Source organism: Tetrahymena thermophila (genome assembly GCF_000189635.1).
Source record: "Tetrahymena thermophila SB210 genomic scaffold scf_8254776, whole genome shotgun sequence".
Lineage (NCBI taxonomy): Eukaryota > Ciliophora > Oligohymenophorea > Hymenostomatida > Tetrahymenidae > Tetrahymena > Tetrahymena thermophila.
In genome coordinates this window covers 707,099-726,619 of record NW_002476534.1, presented here as the reverse complement: position 1 = coordinate 726,619, position 19,521 = coordinate 707,099, and the positions used below count along the sequence as shown (strand labels likewise).

The following is a 19,521-nucleotide window of genomic DNA, read 5'->3' as shown; positions in this document are numbered from 1 at the left end:
AAATCATTTTCAAAAATTCTAAAAATTTATTTAATGTAATAAAAAATAATTGAAAATTCATACTGGTGAAGCTTATTAATTACAATTATAGTAGAGAGTACTTATCTTCGTTGTTTATAATTCTACTTAAATTAAAAATTAAAATTTTTATTACTAAACTTAAGCTTGTTTGAATAATGCTCATTCTAATTTTCCACAAATAGGATTATTTTATATAAATATTGATGAAATCCAAAGGAATTACAACAGCTAAAAATTTTAAATCCTTTACAAATTTGTATAGCTTTCTTATACAGATTTTATAATTCCTGTTGGCTCAAAGATAAAATCAGAAAATGCTTTTTAAAATTAAAAAATATTTGATTTAACAGATCACTTTCGAAATATAAAAAAACCAAATTTATCAATTTAATAAATAAAAAAACCTTTAGCAAGTTAAATTAAATAATTTTTATTTTAGGATTAAAAAATTTAAAATTTATTTAATTTATTATTTAAATCTTAAACTTTAAAAAGTAAAGAATATGTTAAGCAAAAACAAAATTAAAATTAAATAGATCTAAAATGTTCATCTAATAATATTGGGCTTATCTCTTCAGGCTTTTATGTTTACGATTGCTAATACTAAATACAAAATTCTATATGCATTTAATTAAAATATTAAACAACGTAAATTCAAACAGCTTAATGCTTAAAATATTAATGTGAAACATTTTTAAATATCCCTAAAATTAAAATATTTTTTGAAGATAAGGAAATTTTGTGCTTTCAAAGTTCATAAAGCTTCATTATTAATAATGAAAAAATAGTTTTTTGCCCTTAAAATATAGATATACTCTGTTGAATTAATATATTATTTAAAAAGTTATAAATTATATTTTATATTTTGTAAATACTCCAAGTTGCTTAAATTCATATGTCTAATCGATCTTTTGATTAATATACTTAAATTTAATTTATTTTTCATAATATAACAAGAAAAATTTAATCATAGCCAAAATAAAGCAGAGTGAATGAATATAGATCAAAAACAAATTACTGATAATCTTGAATCTCTGAAAGTGTTTTTGATTCATAAAATAATTATCATTATTGAGTCAAAGAAATTTATTTTTAAATTATCTTATAAATGTCAAAATAAATATTTTTTAAATAAGTTTTTCAACCATTATAGTTCAACTTATGTAAAATTATTACAGTAGATATACTGGCCTCAAAAAATACATAAATAGATAGCCTTGATAAATATTTAATTGAATAAAACCTAAATATTTAGCAGAAAAAAATTGAAAATATTTAATAAATTAAAATATATTTTTGCATTTCTAATTTTTGCTGATAAAAAACCTATTTATATTTAACTTTAAGTTAATAATTTTTAAATTTTCCATGTTTGTAATTTTATTTATTTTAAAAATAAAAAATCGATTTCATAAGAAAATTAGATGTTTTAAAATTTACTAAATGACTGGAATTAAAAATAAACATTTCATATAAAATAAATAAATAAAAATAAACTTCAATTAAATTCATTATCTTCATCTTAAAATTATTCTTCTCCTAAAAAGTCGTAATCTTATTGTTCTTATTATCCTTAATACTATTCTTCTTCTTCTTATTACTCTCTTTAATATTATTCATTTTATTTTTTTTAGCTATTGTCTTCAGATTGAGAAGATTCCATCAAGTTTTTTATTTCATTCTAATCTTGAAGCTATAAAAGCTGTCTATCTGCTTCTTCTAACTCTTGGTATATTTTATCTACTGAAGATTAATGTTTTTATTTCTAATTAGAAGAATTGTCTGATCTAGGATTTTATTTTTATTCTTAATTTATATAATAAGGACTTTTATTTATATTAGCAGATTCTTGCTGCTAAAGTTCCTAAATAGTTGAAATTGGCTTTTTATATGAGTTATTCTATGAAGCTTTTGAAGCTGAATAGCCTGCTGGATTATTATTAGAGGAAAAAAGATTATCATCTAATAGGTTATCTTAGCTTTTTTATTTTTCAGGAGTGGCTTCTAATTCAAGTTGCTATTATAACTTTCTTAGGAAAGGATTATCTTATTAGCCAGTTTTAACTTATTTTAATCTCTATGAATTGAGTTCATTCAATAAATCCTGATTATTTTTTTGTTGAATACTAGTTACTAAATTTTTGTATTTATTATCACTTGATAAAAGTAGAGACTCATTATCATTTTAAATCATCATCATATTATTATTGGCAAGAGTGCTTAATCCCATAAAACCATTTTTATTAGCAAAGGTATCAAGTTAAAATTTAGAATTAGACTAAATCTCATTCTCTTAATTTTATGTAGATAATTGATTTTATTTTTATATATTTTTTAAAGAAGAGGATTATCCTATACCCAATTTACCTGTTGAATTTAAGTTGTTCTGATAATTAGCATTTTTACTGTTTAATTGTGCTTTCTATTAAGACTGAGAAATAATTTGGTGGTTTTTAGAATTTAAAATATTCTTATAATTTTCACTTTCTAGCTTTAGTTATTTGATTTATTTATTCAGCTATTCAATCTCTTCATCCTTATTTTAATTAGCATAATAGCTTTCTATTATTTATTCTATCTTTAATTAAATATCTTTATCTAATTCTTCTCCACTGAAAGCCTTATTAATATAAATTGTTTCTTCCTTCTTAGTCAACGTTTTGATTCTTTCTAAAATATCTTTTTATTCATCTTTTAATTCTTCAGCATATTATTCCAAATCATTCACTTAATCATTTAATTCCTATCTCCTTTCTTCCAAGATTGTGTTATCATCAATCTAATTTTGTAAAAAAAATTAATAAAACAATAAATTTATTTAAAAATGTTAATTTTATTAAATTTAATATTTAAATTATTCATTATTTTATATTACAATTTTATTTTTACAAATTAGAAATTTCAAATTTGTTTGAAAAAAATTGGATCAAATTCATTTAAATTATGATTAAAATTGATTTTTTAGTTTATCTTCAATTAAGAATTTAATTATTTTTTAAAGGAAACTATTTAAAAAATAAAAATAAAAAATATATTTTTCTAAGAAAAAAATGTATTTATTTTTTGATCTTTTTTTAATAAATAGATTGTTAGGTCTGAAGAATTGAAGAAGATTTTACTAGTTTAGATTGGATGCTTGACAATTCTTGTAATCTATTAGCAAGAAGGTTTTATTCTTCGGACATGCTATCTACTTGTTGATTTAAAATTTTCAACTAATGCTCTCTCTCATTAGAGGAGCTTATTAAATTTTACAGGTTATCTTATTTTTATTTTTCGGTGTTTTCGAGCTATTCTCTTTTTTTGCTTAGATTATAATATTGTTGCTCTCTTTCTTCAATTGTTTCTCTAAGCTGTTAAAGAGTATTGTGATTTTCTTCCATTAAGGACTTAAATTTCTTTTCATCCAATTAATATGTTTGTCTAATTTCCTGAAGTTCTTTTTGCTTTACTTCATATTCTTATTTAACATGCTCAAGCTTCAAACTAATACTTTAAAGTTCTAGGTCTTTATCATGCACCTGCTTTTCTAAGATTTGCAAATCTTTTCTCTTTTCTGTTCTTGATTTTTCAATTTTATTCATCTCTTCTATATAATATTATTATTATCCATCAAGTTTTTAGATTTTAAGCTCAGCATCAAGCAATTGCTACTAAATGTCACTGTACTATTTAGTTTAATTTATAAAACTCATTAAGTGATAACAAAAATAATTATGAAGAATACTTGCTTTTCTAATGAAATAACTTCTTGCTGCTTCTGCTTAGACAAAGAACTAAGACTCTCAAGATGCTTTTTTAGGGAAGTTAGTTAATTTTACTGCATTTTAATTTTCATTTCATTTTCGTCTAGTTTTATTTTACCTTCTTCAATTTATTTTTCTAAATTCAAGCTTTCCATTTTAATTTGTTTGTATTTTTCTTTTGTATTTTCATATTCCTCTAAAAGGCTATCAACTCTGTTAATATTTATCTCCTTGTCATTTAAAGTTTACTCTATAGAATATAAAATTTTTCTTTTTTCTTGAATGCTGCTTTCAAGTTCTTTCAGCTTTTGTTTGTAAATTGTTTCCTCTCCCTCAAACTTTTAGATTATTCTAATAAAAAGTTAGACTATCTGATTGATTTTTTATAAAATATATTTTACATTTTCATATCGACTTCAAATTTTTAAACTTCTGATTGCAATTCTTGCTTTTAAGCTTATAGTTATTAATTAATATTTTAAAGTCTTTCATTTTCTTAGTTAAGTTTGTTTATGCTTTCTTCAAAGACATGCTGTATTTTGTGCTACTTTTCTTTAGACTCATTCTAGCTCTTTAAAAAATAATTTAAATCAATTAAAAAAGTTAGAATTTAAATATTACTAAAACTTTCTCTGTCTCCTTTTAAATTTACTGAAGTATTCTTTAAAGATCTTTCTCTGCTACACTTCTTTTAGCTTCTGTTTCATCAGAAGCACTCTAAAGACGAGTTAAATGAGATTTAAGTTAATAAATTTCCATTTCTAAATTCTATTTAAGCTATCTTTAATCTTCAACATCTTTGATAACAGTAAATTTATCGTTTTCCTCTTTTTCTTTATTTTTTTGTTGACTTAAAAAGTAATTTTCTTACTCTTCATAAAATCTTTAACGATCATTTTTGATAGCTTCTCTCTCTGATTTGACCTTCTCATATTCTTGTTCTAATTACCTATTTTTTTTAATTGCAATTATTATTTGAAGTAATTAATAATTATTACTAATATAGCTATTCTCTTTCTTTATTTATCTTAGACTTATGTTCTAATTTTTTTGACTCAAATTCTCTCCATTTTTGTGATAACTCTTAAGTCTCTTTTTCAAACTCGTCTAAGAATTTTTATTTGACTTCATTAAAATTCTTAATTGTTAACTCGTTTTTTTCTACATTTTTCATTAGTTTTTAAATAATTTTAAAGACTTATTGCATGTCTTCAAAGCTTTCAAATTTCTCTGGAAAATTATACTCATCTTATCCTGATTTGTATTTTTTCTTTTTAGCAGCGTTATTAACTTGATCATAAATATATTCTTTATATAAAGTGTTGATTTGATCAAAGCACCTTTACTTATCTTATTGGTAATCATCAATTTATTGTTGTAAGTGATAAAATTCTTTGCGCTTTTAGTTTGTTTACTCATCAAAAATAACGCCTTGTTCAATTTTATAGTCATCCATTTCCTCAAAGATAAACCTTATAGCACCACTCAAGTCAGCTAAGCACTAAGAAAAATTGTCAATCTAAGGGTCAGCAGCAACTGAGTTAACTTATTACTCTATTTTATTAATAATAGATAATTTTTTATTTAAAACCTTTGGAGCCTTAGTCTTAAGCACGTGAACAATATTTTAAAGGTTATTAGCAGCATTATTTAACTAGTTTTAAACAGTCTTTTTGAAACTGTTGCTTAAATTATTGACAAATGTGCTTGCTTTAAAGTTATTTTAAATTTATTATTTCTGTGATTCCAAAATATCAATTTCAGATTAATTTTTTTACAGTAAAATATGAAATTCTTTTAAGACTTTTTAATTATCTTCTAATTTTTCCTTCATTAAATTAATTTCATTTTAGAAAAACGTTATGTTATTGCTTAGTTCCTTAAGTTTTTCATTATCTAATCCAACACTTTCAGATTCGTTTGTTTTTACTGTCTTCTAAGGTTTTAAGTAGCTCTCTTACCTTTACTTTTTTAAATCCTCAATCTCAGAGCTTAAAAAATTAACCTAGAAATTATTAAATTAATTTAAAATTATTATTTTAATACAAATTTAAATAAAAATACTTCATTATTAATAGATGTAATTAAATGAATTATTTCATTATTCTTTTCTTACTAAGAAGTTAATTTTTGATAAAGAGAATTTATTTTCTTATCTAAAAGAACTCTCTCATCCTCAACCTCACTAGAAGTACTTTCTCCATCATTAATAGCATCTAATTTATTAATCAAAATTCTAGTCTTATCTATTTTTTCCCTTGTCAAATCAATTTCTCTCTAAAGTTCACTATTAGCAAATCTTAGCTTTTCATTCTTATTATATTTAAATAAAATTTTTAAAAATTTTTGAATATTGATTGATGAATTAACTAAAGCTTGCTTGTTGAATAATTCAACTCTTTATTTTATAAATTTAAATTTAAAAGCATTCTTAATTTTATTTCTAATGTTTATTTTATTCTTAAATATTAATTTAATTATAAATGATAAAATGCTTATTGAAAAATTTTAACAAAAAATAAAAAACAATGATTTGTACTTCATTGTAATGAAAGGCAAGTTTTGCTTCCTTTTATTTGATAAGGATTTCTAAGTCATCTGAGTCAGGCATGAATGAGTCTTTCATAAACTTAACATTGCTATTCATTCTAATTTGATTCTTCATCTGAAAGTAAGATTCAGCTGCTTAGTTCATTTCTTTTTCTCTTTCTATGATTCTTTCTTTTAACCTTTCACACTAGGCTTCTAAATTTCTTTCGTTAGAAATACAATAAGTTTAAATTTTAGGATCAATAATTTTACTCTATTTTAAATAGGTATTCTTCTCTTTTTTCGTGGAGATCTTTTGATTTTTATTCTAGCTTATTGAAATATTAATTGTCAAATTCTACTAAATTTTAAGTATTCTAAATATCCATTAACTTATTTAGATCAAAGTTTCTCGTATCTTTAAAAGATTAAAATAAGTCATCAATTTTGTAATTTTAAAGCTCTGCCTCTAATTTAGCAATTCTACATTATATAAAAAAATTGTTAGAATATGAATAGGAGATTTTTAAGCTACTTTTCACTAAAAGCAGAATTTTCCCTTAATTTAATCTAAAATCTTTCATTTAAGCCCTCAATTTACTAATTTAACTAATCTCTCTCTTCTTTTAAGTATTAATTTTCATATGATAATTAGTCTCTTTGCTGATTAGCTTACTCAATTTGCTTTTTTATCATGCTTACATCATCACGAGCACTACTTTAAGGATTATTTCCTTAATTCTTTCCCTATTTATTCTACAAGCCGCTAGAGAATAAAAACAAAGCATTCTTCCTTTAGTCTTCATCTATTTTTTTAGAATCTAAAACCTATAATAAAACATATTTGTTTTAAAAGCACTGAAAAAAAGTATTATTTTAAAAAATTAATATTTGAATTTTAATACAATTAAAGAAATTTGATGCTTATTTATTTTACCTTCAAGCTAGTCATGGCATAAATGCAAAATTCTTGATATGTTATAGATTTACAGAATGGATTTTCGCTTATGGAAAGACTTTCGAGACTACTCAACACACTTAAATTTTAAACCTATCCTAACTCTTTAACTTTATTTCTTGTCAACTTTAACACTCTTAACCTTTATAAATTTTTTAGGATATCTATTGGTAACTCAACTATACTATTTCCATTAAGATTTATATTTTCTATATTCTTAAGCATCTCCTAATTGCATATTAGTTAAAGACATTAATTATCATTATATTGAAATATATTGTTTGCAGATAAATAAATATAAAATTGTTTACTAGGCCTTCTAATCTTGATATATTATTTTCCGCTAAATTGAGTTCTCTCAGATTTTGCAAACGAGCCAAATTCTCAATTTTTTAAATGCTATTATAACTAAGGTTAAGCTCTTATAAATTAACTAGATCATCCAATCCTTCTAGTCTCTATTATATTATAATTTTATTTTGATAAATTCAATACCATTTGCTAATGTATTTATTTATTTATTTACTTATATTTTTGAATTATTATTCAATCTAATATGAAAATTAAGTGCTTTGATCTATGAGAAATCACTTTGATTTGTAACTTATTTAATGAGAGCCTCATTTATCCTAATGACTCCTGCCTTTTAATCGCTTTCAGAGTCTCTTTTTCTTTTTTCACTATTGTTTCTGCTCAAAGTTTTCATAAATTATTTAATGTCTTGATTGATTCTCTACTAACCTTGTGCAATATAATAACTTAAATGAAATTTAAAGATATGGTTTAATTAATAAGTATTTTTTGAACTTTATTTTTCAATCAATATCTCTTTCTTTTTGAATTTTAAAAGAATAAAAAAATAAAATTACTGCTCAATGTAAAATACATAAAAAAACAAGCACAATTTGCAATTCAAATCAAATCAATCAATCAAGTTTTTTATTGCTCACAATAAATTCAAATTTTATTGATAATTTCAAAATTTTTTATAGCCATTAATTTAAAAACTAAAGTGTATCTACATACTCTTATTAAATTGAAGAATTGACATTATAAATAGATTCATAAAAGAATAAACTTTTTAGATGTAAACAAAAAGAATTTATACATAAATAATTAAATTAGTTAATAAGCTTTAATCATTTTGAAATATTTTCAAGATCTTATTTAACCTTGTTGACATCATCACTTCTATCGCCTGATTTTTCTAAGATCTGCAAAGATTAGGCTAAATACTTTCTGGCTTCTTCTTTATTTCCTAAAGCAGAAGTAGCCAAACCCATAATACGAAGGCAATCACCACAGTTTGCATCATCTTTTCTCAACTTAGAGATGTAATCGTAAGATTCTTTAGCGAGTTCAAAAGACTTTTAAAATTATTATTCACGAAGCAGCAAAATGTGAGCAAGTTATGTTTAGAGGATGGCTTTGTAAATATTAAATTCAGCATTTTCTAGAATTTTTAACCCTTCTTAAATTTATTCTTTAGCCTAATCAAATTATTCAAGTTAAATAAGTAAAAATCCTTTATGACCCTTGATCATAGGAAGGAGAGATTAATTATTTTTTTAGAAATCTTTAGTGGCATTTTCTAATTTATCAAACATTTCAACAGCTTCTCTGAATCTCCCTAAATTATTGTAAGATTTAGCACATCCCAACATCAAACTGAGATATTCATGAGGTTGAATTCTATTTTAATGGGTATCAACAATTCTTAGAGCCCTTTAATAAATTTTTAAAGCATCATCTTCCCTTCTAAAAGATTAATATAAAATGGCTAAATTAGTGAGAGTTCCTACGAGTATAGGATCTTCAGGTCCAAATTATTATCCATAAATTCCTAAAGCAGTCTAAAGGTCTTCTAGTGATTCTTAAAAGTTTCCTACTTATAACTTTAAGCTACCTAAGGCGTCACAAGCCAAGCCTATTTTTTAAATAATATTTTATAGCATTAAAAAGCCAACTTTTTCATTTCTGGTTATAACTTATTTAAAGTTATTGTATGTTTTCATTAATTAATAAACTTTAACTTAATTTTTAAGGTGGTTTAAATAAAAGAAACAATTTGTTTTATAAATTTTTATTTTCAAAATATTTTCTTTATGTTAGAGAAACATAGGTATGCTATTTAATTATTTATTTGCTCTTTTGGTTAGGATTTTAAAAACCCTTTTTAGAAAAGCAATATCGTTTAAACTCTACAATAAAATATTAATTTACCTTTGTTTCTGCTGAATTCAAAGACAGTATTTTAATCTAATTTGTCATTTTCAAGTAGTTTGCTGTATATATTTTTGGCTTCATCATAAACTTAAATGGCTTTGTTTCCATCTTAATTTTTAACTAAACTTTCACCTAAATTAAGTAAGCCCATACCTACATCTTGATGAACTTCTCCTTTGACTTCCTTAAGAAGAGCAATAGATTCTTCAAAATACCCAACAGCTTATTAGTAGTTTTCAGTAAGATAATATATGCCAGCGATATCGGCGAGAGATAGAGCTTAAATTTCTTTTGATTCTAATTTAATTGATAATTTTAATGCTTATTCATATGCATTCAAAGCTTCTTAGCCTTTACCTAAATGTTAATTTATTTCACCAAGCATTCTTTTAATAGATATATTTAAATTTAACAACTTTTACCATCAGATTAAAAAATTACCTATAATCATTCAAAAGAGAACTATTAGGAGAGGAAACTTTAAGTTTAATCTTCTCTTCAAGGAATTGAATACTTTTTTCATAATTTTTATTGTGAATAGCTTCCTAGAATTGCTTTTCGACTTCTTAAATTTGCTTGAAAGCTTCATATCCAGATGAAGAACTGAATTAAAAACATGATTTATTAAATAATTCAAACTTTTTGAATTAATTGCAGTTAAATCCTAATTTAGATATGTAAGATGTTCTATTATTAATCAAAGGTGATTTTGCTAATAAAAATAATGCTCTCTTCATCCTAATTGCTACCAAATTTTATTTCTATTTCGAGAAAAATCTTTTGACTTTAATTTCAATTTTTATGGTTTTTTTAATTTTTTTTAAGTGATTAAAAAATATTAATTAATAAAAAGATATTTTTAACAAAATTATCTGATATCAATAAATTTCTATTAGAACTAAATAATTCTTAAAAATTAAATAAAAAAGTTAATCTTGTAAGTTGCTTATTACATAAATTCTTAATAAAATTTTAGCAATCAAAATTGTTATTAATAAAACATTATCAGTTTAAAATATCTTTTTAACAATATCCAATTATTAAAAATACATTTCTAAAAAGTGAATAAGAATATTTACAAAAATATTTGTTTACATTTTTATAATATTACTTTAATCAATTTAAATATATTTAATATAATAAATTTAATAAAAAGTTATTTTATGATTCCTTATTTATCCTAAATTATTCTAAGAATCTTTACTATTTTTAAATACAAATAATAAACATTTTTAAAATAAAAATAAATTTGAATCAACTAATTTCAATTATTTTAATTAAATTTATTTTCATTAAACTCAAAAGTTAATTTAAAAACCAATTCATCAATAATTTATTTCTAATAAGCTATATTTAATTAAACACATATTTTACATTTTTTGTTGATTATTAAAATTTTTTGAAAATATTTTATAATTTAATAGTTTTTTAATTTGTCTAAATTTTTATCTATGAACTTATTCCCAATAAAAATATTCTCTAAATTTTCAAAATCTTTTTAAAGGATTGATAAATTCACAAAACAATTTTTAAAGGAATAAAGAGAGTAAAAATAGCAAAAACAAATTTGTTTTCAATAACTTTTGTAAACTTTTTTCTAAATCTCATTTAATCAATTTAAGTATATATTATATCATTAAAAATAAAACAATATACAATATCTTATTTGATTAGAATTAACTCAAACAATATTTATATATTTTTAAATATAAATAATATATATTTTTAAAACGAAAATAAATTTTAATTAATTTTTTTAGATTATTTAAAAGCAATCTGTAATTTAATTCTAATGAGCTATATTTAATCAAATATTTAACATTTTTTGGAGATTATTTAATATTTTATTTTAATAGATTTAATTTAATAGTTTTTTAATTTAATTGTTTAAATTTTTATGCATTAATTTATTCCCAATAAATTCTCTATTCAAATTCATTCACTCAGATTTCTAAAACCCTTATGAAAGGATTGACAAATTCACCAAAACCTTTTTGAACGGAGACTTGCTTAATCTAAAAAAAAAATAAAATAAAAATTGTATTTTTAAATTAATTTTTCTTACTTAATTTATTGCATCAATTAATTTATCAGAAAAATTTTTATGTTCTTTTATTTTTTACTAGAGAAAATCATTTTACTTTTAATATTACTCCAGCTATTTTTTTTCATTCTTATTATCAAATACCTTTAATATAAAATATTTTATTGAGTATAAAATTAATTTATTTGATTAATATAATACAGTTCTTGCAGCTTTTTCATTTTCTAGTTTCAATTAAGAATTTTCAACTTTTAGTTTTCTTATTTCTTCTTTTAATTATTTATACGATTCTTCCCATTGCTATTTTTACTTTTATCTAATATTTTCTTTTTAACTCATTGTGTCATTTAGTTTTTTAACTTATTCTTCTAATGTAAAATCCTTTTCGATCAATTTTTGCTTTTAAATTGATGAAATAAAATGAGTTATTAAAAAAATACAATTAAAAAAAAAACACAAAATCAATAAATTAACAAAATAAAATGACTTACTTTAAGCATTTCTAAGTCATGTTTTAATTAAGATTTTTACTCTTTTTTCGCTTCATGAAGAGAGTTTTCTAAGGAATTAATTTCTTAACTCTGCTTTTATATATTAAGTTCATATTTTTTACACTCCTTTTTGAGATTGAGTATTTCTTCTTTAAGTTACTACCTCTCTTTATCTTGTTTAACCATATTTTCTTTTAGATTAGAATTTTCTTATTTCAAAAAACTTATTTGTTAAACCATTTTAGAATTTTTTTCATGAAAATCTTGATCATTTGGATATTTTAATGACTGTTCTTATATTCTTTTCAGCCCAGCTAAAATTTCGTTTTCTTATTCTATTCTTTCTAGTTACTTTTTTTATTCTTAAACTTGTTTCTCAAGGTCCTTTATTTATTTTTCATAATCTTATATATTCACCTCATATTATTTAGTTTATTTATTTAGTGTTGTTTTAGTTTATTCATCATAATATTAGATCTAATTAAATACATCAGACAACGTTTGTAATCTTCTTTTATCAATTTTTCTGAACTCTTAACTCAAATCATTAACATACCTATAAGTTTTATACTTAGTAAAAGAACATTTCAACAAAAAGTTACTTAATTTTATAGGAAGAAGTAGCATCTATAATTTCTATTGCTTTTGCTCTTAATTAATTCCAAAACATGTCATAAGTCTAAAGTATTTGTATTAAATTGCTTGATATTTTGTTATTTTATATATTCTATGTTGAGTTTCTGAATGTTTCTTTAAACCTGTAGCTTGACTGTTCTTCATAAAGCACCATATCATTTGTTTCCCTTGTTTAATTTGCTAATGAAGCAATAGTCTGTTACTATTATTCAAAGCCATTCTTTAAATCTAACTAAAACCCTCTCCTTTCATTCAAATATTTATTTAAGATGAAGCCTTAGTCAAAACTTTTATTCAAAGTCTTTTTGTTTTAATTTGAAATAGAAGGAGAAGTCTCGTCTAAAAGTAATCTGGAATGATTGGAAAAGGAATCATCTTGAAGATTGCTTTTGTTGATAAATGAATTGGCTAAATGAAATTTATTTAGCTTAGCAAATCCTTTCTGTTGACCTTTCTAATTTGTTTGGCCATTTGTAAAAGATTAATTGATTTGTGAAAGAAATGTATTCTCTTTATTAGACTCATCGCAAAAACTAAGATCGTTTTTGTTATCAATAGTTGTAGTATTCAATTGAGAGTAAGAAGTAATCAATTAATTATCACTTCTGTGATTAGAAGAGCGCGAATGACTCCTTCTTATCTATTAAAAAAGTTATTGTAGAACTTTATTTTATTTTATCAATTTGATTTCGTTACTTATTAAAATGATTGTCTAGTTTTTCTTTGCAAATAGGTAAAGATAGATTCATTCTACATTTTAAAAGCATGAAAAATTTAGCCAAAAATAATATTTTACAATTTTACTCTCTTCCGTCCAGGATCAGCAATTGTCTCATTTATGTTTTCTTCATCGCTAATCATTTGTATTTAATATTTACTTTTAGAATAGTGTAAAAATAGCTTATGTCTAATTCAAAACAGATTTTTGATTTAATTATTTGAAAAAGTTCAATCAATAATTTTGATTACTAAAAATTAACGATAAAAAATAATCAAAATTAATAAATTGATTGCATACTATTTTTAAAATTGAAAAAAAAACATTTATCTATAAAAGTGAAAGATAAATCATTAAAATCAATCTATTAAAAATCAATTCAAAATTATTTATTTCTCAACAAATTATTTTTTAAATAAAAGAAAAATATTCTCTTAACTCAAAATAAAATTGTTTTAGCTTTATTAATAAAGCAAATGATTTAAATGGTTTAATTTAAAGCAAATTTTGATTTATAAAAATAAATAAAATCATTAAAATGCAGAAATATTCATTCATTTATTTATATTTAAATAAAAAATAATTGAATATTTTTATAATAGGTTAGTAAAAAATTAAATAAGTAAACATATTTATTTTTATATTTGTAAAAAAGTAAGTATACTCTTTCTATATATTTTAATTAGGATTATTGAATTAATATAAGGTTTAGTGGGAAAAAAAGCATTCTTTCTATTTCAATTTAAATAAAATTTAATTGAACATATTGAGGATAAATTAGTAATATAAACAATTAATGAATTTATAAAAGTATTTGTAAAAAAGGAAGAATATTTTTTAAATATTTTAATTAGGATTGTTGAATAATAGAAGTTTTTATCAAATAAAAAAAGAAAATTTTTTTCTTAACTCGAAATAAAATGGTTTTATTTAGTTTAAAGGCAAAGCTCTTTTATGGTTTAACGAAAAATAAATTTTGATTTAAAATAAACAAATAAATAAAATAACTAAAATATACAAGCATTCATCATTCATTGTATTTCAGGAACTAATTGAACATATTGAGAATAAATTAGTAAGGTAAACATAATTAATGTACTTATTTTAATATTTATAAAAAAGGAAGAAAACATTTTCTAAATATTTAATTAGGATTATTGAAATGATTAAAGTTTTATTGGGAGGGATTGGTAATTACTTTATTACTAGAGACACTTATTTATTTATTTGTAATAAGGAGGAAGAGAAATTAATTAATATAAATGATAGGTTAGTTTGATTTATTGATTCATTGAATCAATTGCTGTTTTTTTAGAATTAGCTTTTGATTATTTGAATAGATGTTTTTTGTTATTATTAAATCCTTTTTTTCTCTAACACTCACTTAATGTTTGTTTATTGTTAATATATTTTGTTTATAAAATCTATAAAGTAATATAGGAAAGGGTTTTATTTATCAGATTTGCTTGCAATCAGATAAATAAATTAAATGTGATTTAAGTTTGCGAAAATAATCAAGGCAAGATACCATTTTGCATTAATTAAAATTTATCATATTAATTGGTGCTCCATTTATCGCAGCTTCCTTTAATTAATTCATCTACATAGTCAATAAACTAATTTATATTCAAGCAAGAAATATTAAATATATAGAAACTGAATTTATATTAATTACCTCTTTGTCTGTGAAATTTTCTTTAAATCTTCCTCTAAATTGTATCATGTCGAACTCATCAAAGCAGGGTAGATTTGATTAGTCGCACATTATTTAAACTAGATTACAAATTGTATTAACATGCTTTTTGATTTCTATAAATGCTCTAACTAGTAGAGATTTATAGTACCCAAATTAATCAGAGTTTCTACCTCCCATTAAAGCTACATATTCCTAAACATTTTAAATAAGTATTTTGTTGATAACAGAAAATTAATAAAAATATTTTATTTACATTTGTAAGCTTGAAGTGAGCAGTTTCGAATTTGATTCCACCTGGGGCAATAGACAAAGTAAAACCAAAATCTATATGAATGATATGACCTTGATTGTCAATCAAAATGTTACCATTGTGTCTGTCCTTGATTTATAATAAATAGCAAATTAAAGAATAACCAGCTAAACTTTCTATGAAATTCTTTTGTGCTTCTTCAAAATAGTCATTAAAAGTTCTACGATAGAACTCATATAAATTAGTAAACTTAGGGTATTTCTTTTTTAAAGCATCGATACTCAAAGTATTTGGTAAAAATTCTATTTTTTTACAAAAAATTATATTAAAATTGCCAAAATTATTTGAATGTTGATTTACCTATAAAGCCTGAGCTTTCTGAAGCTACAATAATTTCGTATGGCCTTAAATATAAAGGAACTCCTCCTTATTTAAAGATTTCATGGAATTTTTAGATAAGCTACATAATCAATAGCTCCTATCTTAAATCGTCACCTCCCTTGATAATAAAAGGTCTCAATTTATAACTTTTAAGGATTCTGAAGGGAGATTATTCTTTAATCACTTACTATTTATCTTCCCATAACTCTCCCCAAGGACCAAAAACACGAGGGAATTGTATTTCCTTTAGATCTTAATCAGGATTTTGAGTGTATACTGTTTGTTCAATGACATCGTAATGCAAATATTTGTAAATTTTATTGATAAATTAATATTTATTTTAGTAATTTTGTTTGAGAAATCTAAATAAATCAATAGCATCTTTTATTTTTAAATCCCTAATTGATTTTCTGCGTTATTTAATCTTAGCTCCTTCAATATGAACTGGGTTGTAACAAATTGTAGCAAGAGAATTTCTGCGATTAACATTTTACTTTTAAGGAAAATTTTTGTTAAAGACTTTAATATTTGCTTCAAATTTTTATAGACGGTCTGGATCCATAGAAGTCTGCTTAACGACCTAATGAACCTTTTTAGGAGAAGAATTTCTCAAAGTACCTTGCTAAACTTATAACACTAATGTATCTAATTTGTGGATAGTATAATGCTCCACTTCAATATTATCATTTTTCTATACATTTAACAGCTTTTATATAATGCTTTTTTTCTATTTTGATTACTCCTCTTTTTTCATGATTTCTGCCCATTTTGCCAATCCTCTAAATTTTTCTTTATCTACTTCATCTATTTTATCAGCTTTAACCTATTATAATTCCTCCATTTCGTCAGATTCTACAGAATTCTTTCTATTTAATTTCTCAAAATAATACATATGCTCTTTCATCTCATCCATGCTATTAAATATAATAAAAACGATGAATTAATTTTTGTTTTTATAAATTAAATTTGTTAAAATTTTGCTATTTAATTCTTCAGTTAATAATTAATTTTTAGAATAATATGATAAAAAATGAACACCATCTTAATGAACAATTGCTAAAAAATTTTTGAATTTAAAGTTTATTTTTGAGTAAAATTAATTTAATTACTCAACTGTTTCAAATACAATTTTATAAGGAGCTCTCTTTTTAGTGTTGAAGCACATAAACTCATCTTCGACTATATTAACTACCTATTTAATTATTTTTTATTATTTTTATCCTTTAAATTAAATATTTTAATATTGTTGCAATCAGAATTCTATTTAATTTTATAGCTAAAAGTTTTTTTACCAAGTTAGAGTGAAAGACTTCTCCTTATTGCTTAGAGAAAGGTATAAGTATTCCCTAAAAGTATATAATTCCCCTAATTTAGAAAATGTTTTAGTGAAATGTTTTGTCCTTAAATTTAAATGATACTTTTGATTTATCCTATTTTGATGCAAAAAATTGTTTAATTTTTCAATATATTCTCTAAGTCTCTATTTCCTTTCATTTTCTTAATACTGCTTTAGATAAATAGATATTTTGATAATGTTGCTAATAAATTTGTTGAGAGTGCTATTGTAATTTGAACGGTGTTCCTTATCTTTAAACTTTTCTAGGATTACTTTTATTTATTTTAGATAAAATTAAATAAGTTTTATTTTATAAATTTAATAGTTTGTTTGTTTTTAAAGCATAAAAATATTCTCTTTTAAATTTACATTATGTTTCTTCCTCGGTGATGTTTTCTTTTTAGGCCTACATAAGCAAATCATTGTTCACTGCACTATTGACCATGCCCATTTCAATTAACTTTTATTTTTATTAATATTAAATTAAGTGTAAGCGTTAAGTATCAAGTAATAAAAAAAATTCTTATTAACATATTTGTTTATCTAATTAATTAATTTTTATAACTCTCTCTCTCTTTACACTATAATATTATTATATTAACGCAATCATTTTAAAGTAAACTTTAAATAGATTTCTCTTAAATAAACTTTTTAACTAAGAAATAAGTAAAAACTAAAACTTCAAAGTAATAATAATTTTATTTACTCTTTCCAATTTTTCCATACGCTCTTGCCAACCTTTAAATGATTTCAACTTGCAACTATCACTGTAGGCTTGAAGGATCCAAAGCATCTTTATATTAAAATTGAAAGAATAAACCAAAATATTTTACAATAATATTAAAATATCTTGAAGTGATAATAAATCAGTGGCCATTTATTTATTTAAATTAATTTGAATAAACAAAATTTCACTTCAAATATATTTATTAATTAATTAGTGTTGAACTTATTTTGTTGCATTTTATTTATATACCTTTAGATAAAAGGAGAGGTTCTATTATGAGAGACTTGCTAAAAATTATTCTAAATAAACAGATGGTCTGGTAATAACTAAATATCTATTTTGATAATTTTTTATTTAAGTAAATCATTTTCTGTTTCAATCAAATACTAACTAAGAAATATTTGCAAAGATTTCGTTTCAATTTTTAAAATTGTTTTGGTAAATTAATTATCATTCATTTTTGCAATATATTTGCTCTATTTGTGAATAATAGAAATAAATTATTTACACTATGAAACTTATGTAGAAATCCATTTCGTAGTGAGGTACAGCATATAACTTGTTAACTAAATATTCATGCACGCCTGGTGTTTCAAATTTTTTATAAAGATACTCAATTAAATACTCAGTTGTAAACAATTCTGCATTAAACATCTATAATAAACTTTGTTCTTTAGGAGGAAAGTTTTAAGGTATTGGGATCTGCTATTAAACCCTTTCTAACGAAAAAATATAATCGTGTTGATTCAATTCTTTTTAATCTCCAAGATTGTTAGAACTTGAAATGGGGCTTTTACCGTTTCTTGAATGTGAATTCCTATCCATCAAAAATGCTTTATTTTTATATTTATTTTAAGCTTTTTTTATTTAGTTTACAATCACTATTTATTTTTTGTTTATTTTTTCGCAAATTTTAGTTAATATTTTAATAATTTTTTCTTCTTATTTTTCTTATTTTTTTGTTAAAAACTTAATTAATTATTTGGATTAACTCTCATTACACAAAAATTGCGAATCAAATCATAACATCAAGGCTACATTACGCATGTAGGATTGAATGATAACTATTTGTCAATTCAATCAACTCTCAAAAATATCCTTAAAATCTTAGCTCGGTTATGATTTTTATTGATTTATGTAATATGATCAAAATTTTCAAATTTAATGATGGCAAATAAAATCTTATGGCATCTCTTTTAAATTTATAAATAAATAGAGTCATATTAATTACACCTAATGCAATAAAAACACTTTTTTTCCCCTAATGTACTTCCTAATATAGAATTCATTTCTGCCAAAAATCTTAAGTTATTTATTTTCTTCTCCTCTACTCCTTCCTTACATTTATAGTTACTCAACTATCTTACAATTTTTATTTTTATCCTAAAATCTAAATTTATTTTATGAACCAAATTTATTCTGATATGTTTTTTAATAAATTTATTCTTGAAATTTGCTTTCCAATATAATAAGAAATCAAAATAATAATAATAATAATCATTTGTATTAAAAAATCAAAATCAAACTTTAATATAGTATCAAAAATTTAATAGTTAGTTCCTTTCACAAATTATTTATTTATTTGATAAGAAATTACTATTTAATAATGTTAAAACGTCATTAATTTTGTTTTTTTCAGCAAAATTAATTAATAATACAATGTTAAATAGTTTTCTTAGAACAAAAGCAAGCAATAAAAAGTAAGTAAAACTTTCATGAAATAATGATAGGATAATACGCTCAGCATAATATTTTTTATAAC

At 22.2% G+C, this 19,521-nt stretch overlaps 4 protein-coding genes across 4 annotated transcripts; all 4 read right to left on the bottom strand. All coding sequences in view use genetic code 6, as the record gives it.

Moving 5' to 3' along the window:
- Positions 1 to 1,519: 1,519 nt before the first annotated feature.
- On the bottom strand, positions 1,520 to 7,960 carry TTHERM_00157890 (hypothetical protein; the record flags this gene model as incomplete). The annotated part of the gene is made up of 13 exons (XM_001009717.2): positions 1,520 to 2,800; positions 3,141 to 3,689; positions 3,749 to 4,118; positions 4,169 to 4,338; positions 4,389 to 4,716; positions 4,766 to 5,772; positions 5,832 to 6,080; positions 6,307 to 6,520; positions 6,570 to 6,779; positions 6,832 to 7,124; positions 7,234 to 7,482; positions 7,566 to 7,712; positions 7,781 to 7,960. 13 exons carry the CDS (start codon positions 7,958 to 7,960, stop codon positions 1,520 to 1,522), a joined length of 5,247 nt encoding a protein of 1,748 aa, XP_001009717.2.
- Positions 7,961 to 8,393: 433 nt separating this feature from the next.
- TTHERM_000157889 (anaphase-promoting complex subunit 5) lies at positions 8,394 to 10,301 on the bottom strand (the record flags this gene model as incomplete). Its single annotated transcript, XM_012796045.1, has 3 exons — positions 9,922 to 10,301; positions 9,478 to 9,866; positions 8,394 to 9,181 (listed from the first exon to the last, which is right to left on the bottom strand). The coding sequence occupies exons 1-3, from the start codon at positions 10,215 to 10,217 to the stop codon at positions 8,394 to 8,396; spliced, it is 1,473 nt and encodes a 490-aa protein (XP_012651499.1). The 5' UTR covers positions 10,218 to 10,301.
- A 1,122-nt stretch (positions 10,302 to 11,423) lies between these two features.
- TTHERM_00157910 (hypothetical protein) lies at positions 11,424 to 13,512 on the bottom strand (the record flags this gene model as incomplete). The annotated part of the gene is made up of 7 exons (XM_001009719.2): positions 11,424 to 11,495; positions 11,546 to 11,668; positions 11,726 to 11,923; positions 12,016 to 12,571; positions 12,618 to 13,291; positions 13,348 to 13,401; positions 13,456 to 13,512. 7 exons carry the CDS (start codon positions 13,510 to 13,512, stop codon positions 11,424 to 11,426), a joined length of 1,734 nt encoding a protein of 577 aa, XP_001009719.2.
- Positions 13,513 to 14,883: 1,371 nt separating this feature from the next.
- On the bottom strand, positions 14,884 to 18,584 carry TTHERM_00157930 (phosphatidylinositol 4-kinase; the record flags this gene model as incomplete). Its single annotated transcript, XM_001009721.2, has 11 exons — positions 14,884 to 14,985; positions 15,045 to 15,257; positions 15,319 to 15,617; positions 15,676 to 16,610; positions 16,806 to 16,888; positions 16,989 to 17,061; positions 17,115 to 17,304; positions 17,402 to 17,492; positions 17,739 to 17,825; positions 18,009 to 18,093; positions 18,268 to 18,584. The coding sequence occupies 11 exons, from the start codon at positions 18,582 to 18,584 to the stop codon at positions 14,884 to 14,886; spliced, it is 2,475 nt and encodes an 824-aa protein (XP_001009721.2).
- Between the last annotated feature and the right edge of the window lie 937 nt (positions 18,585 to 19,521).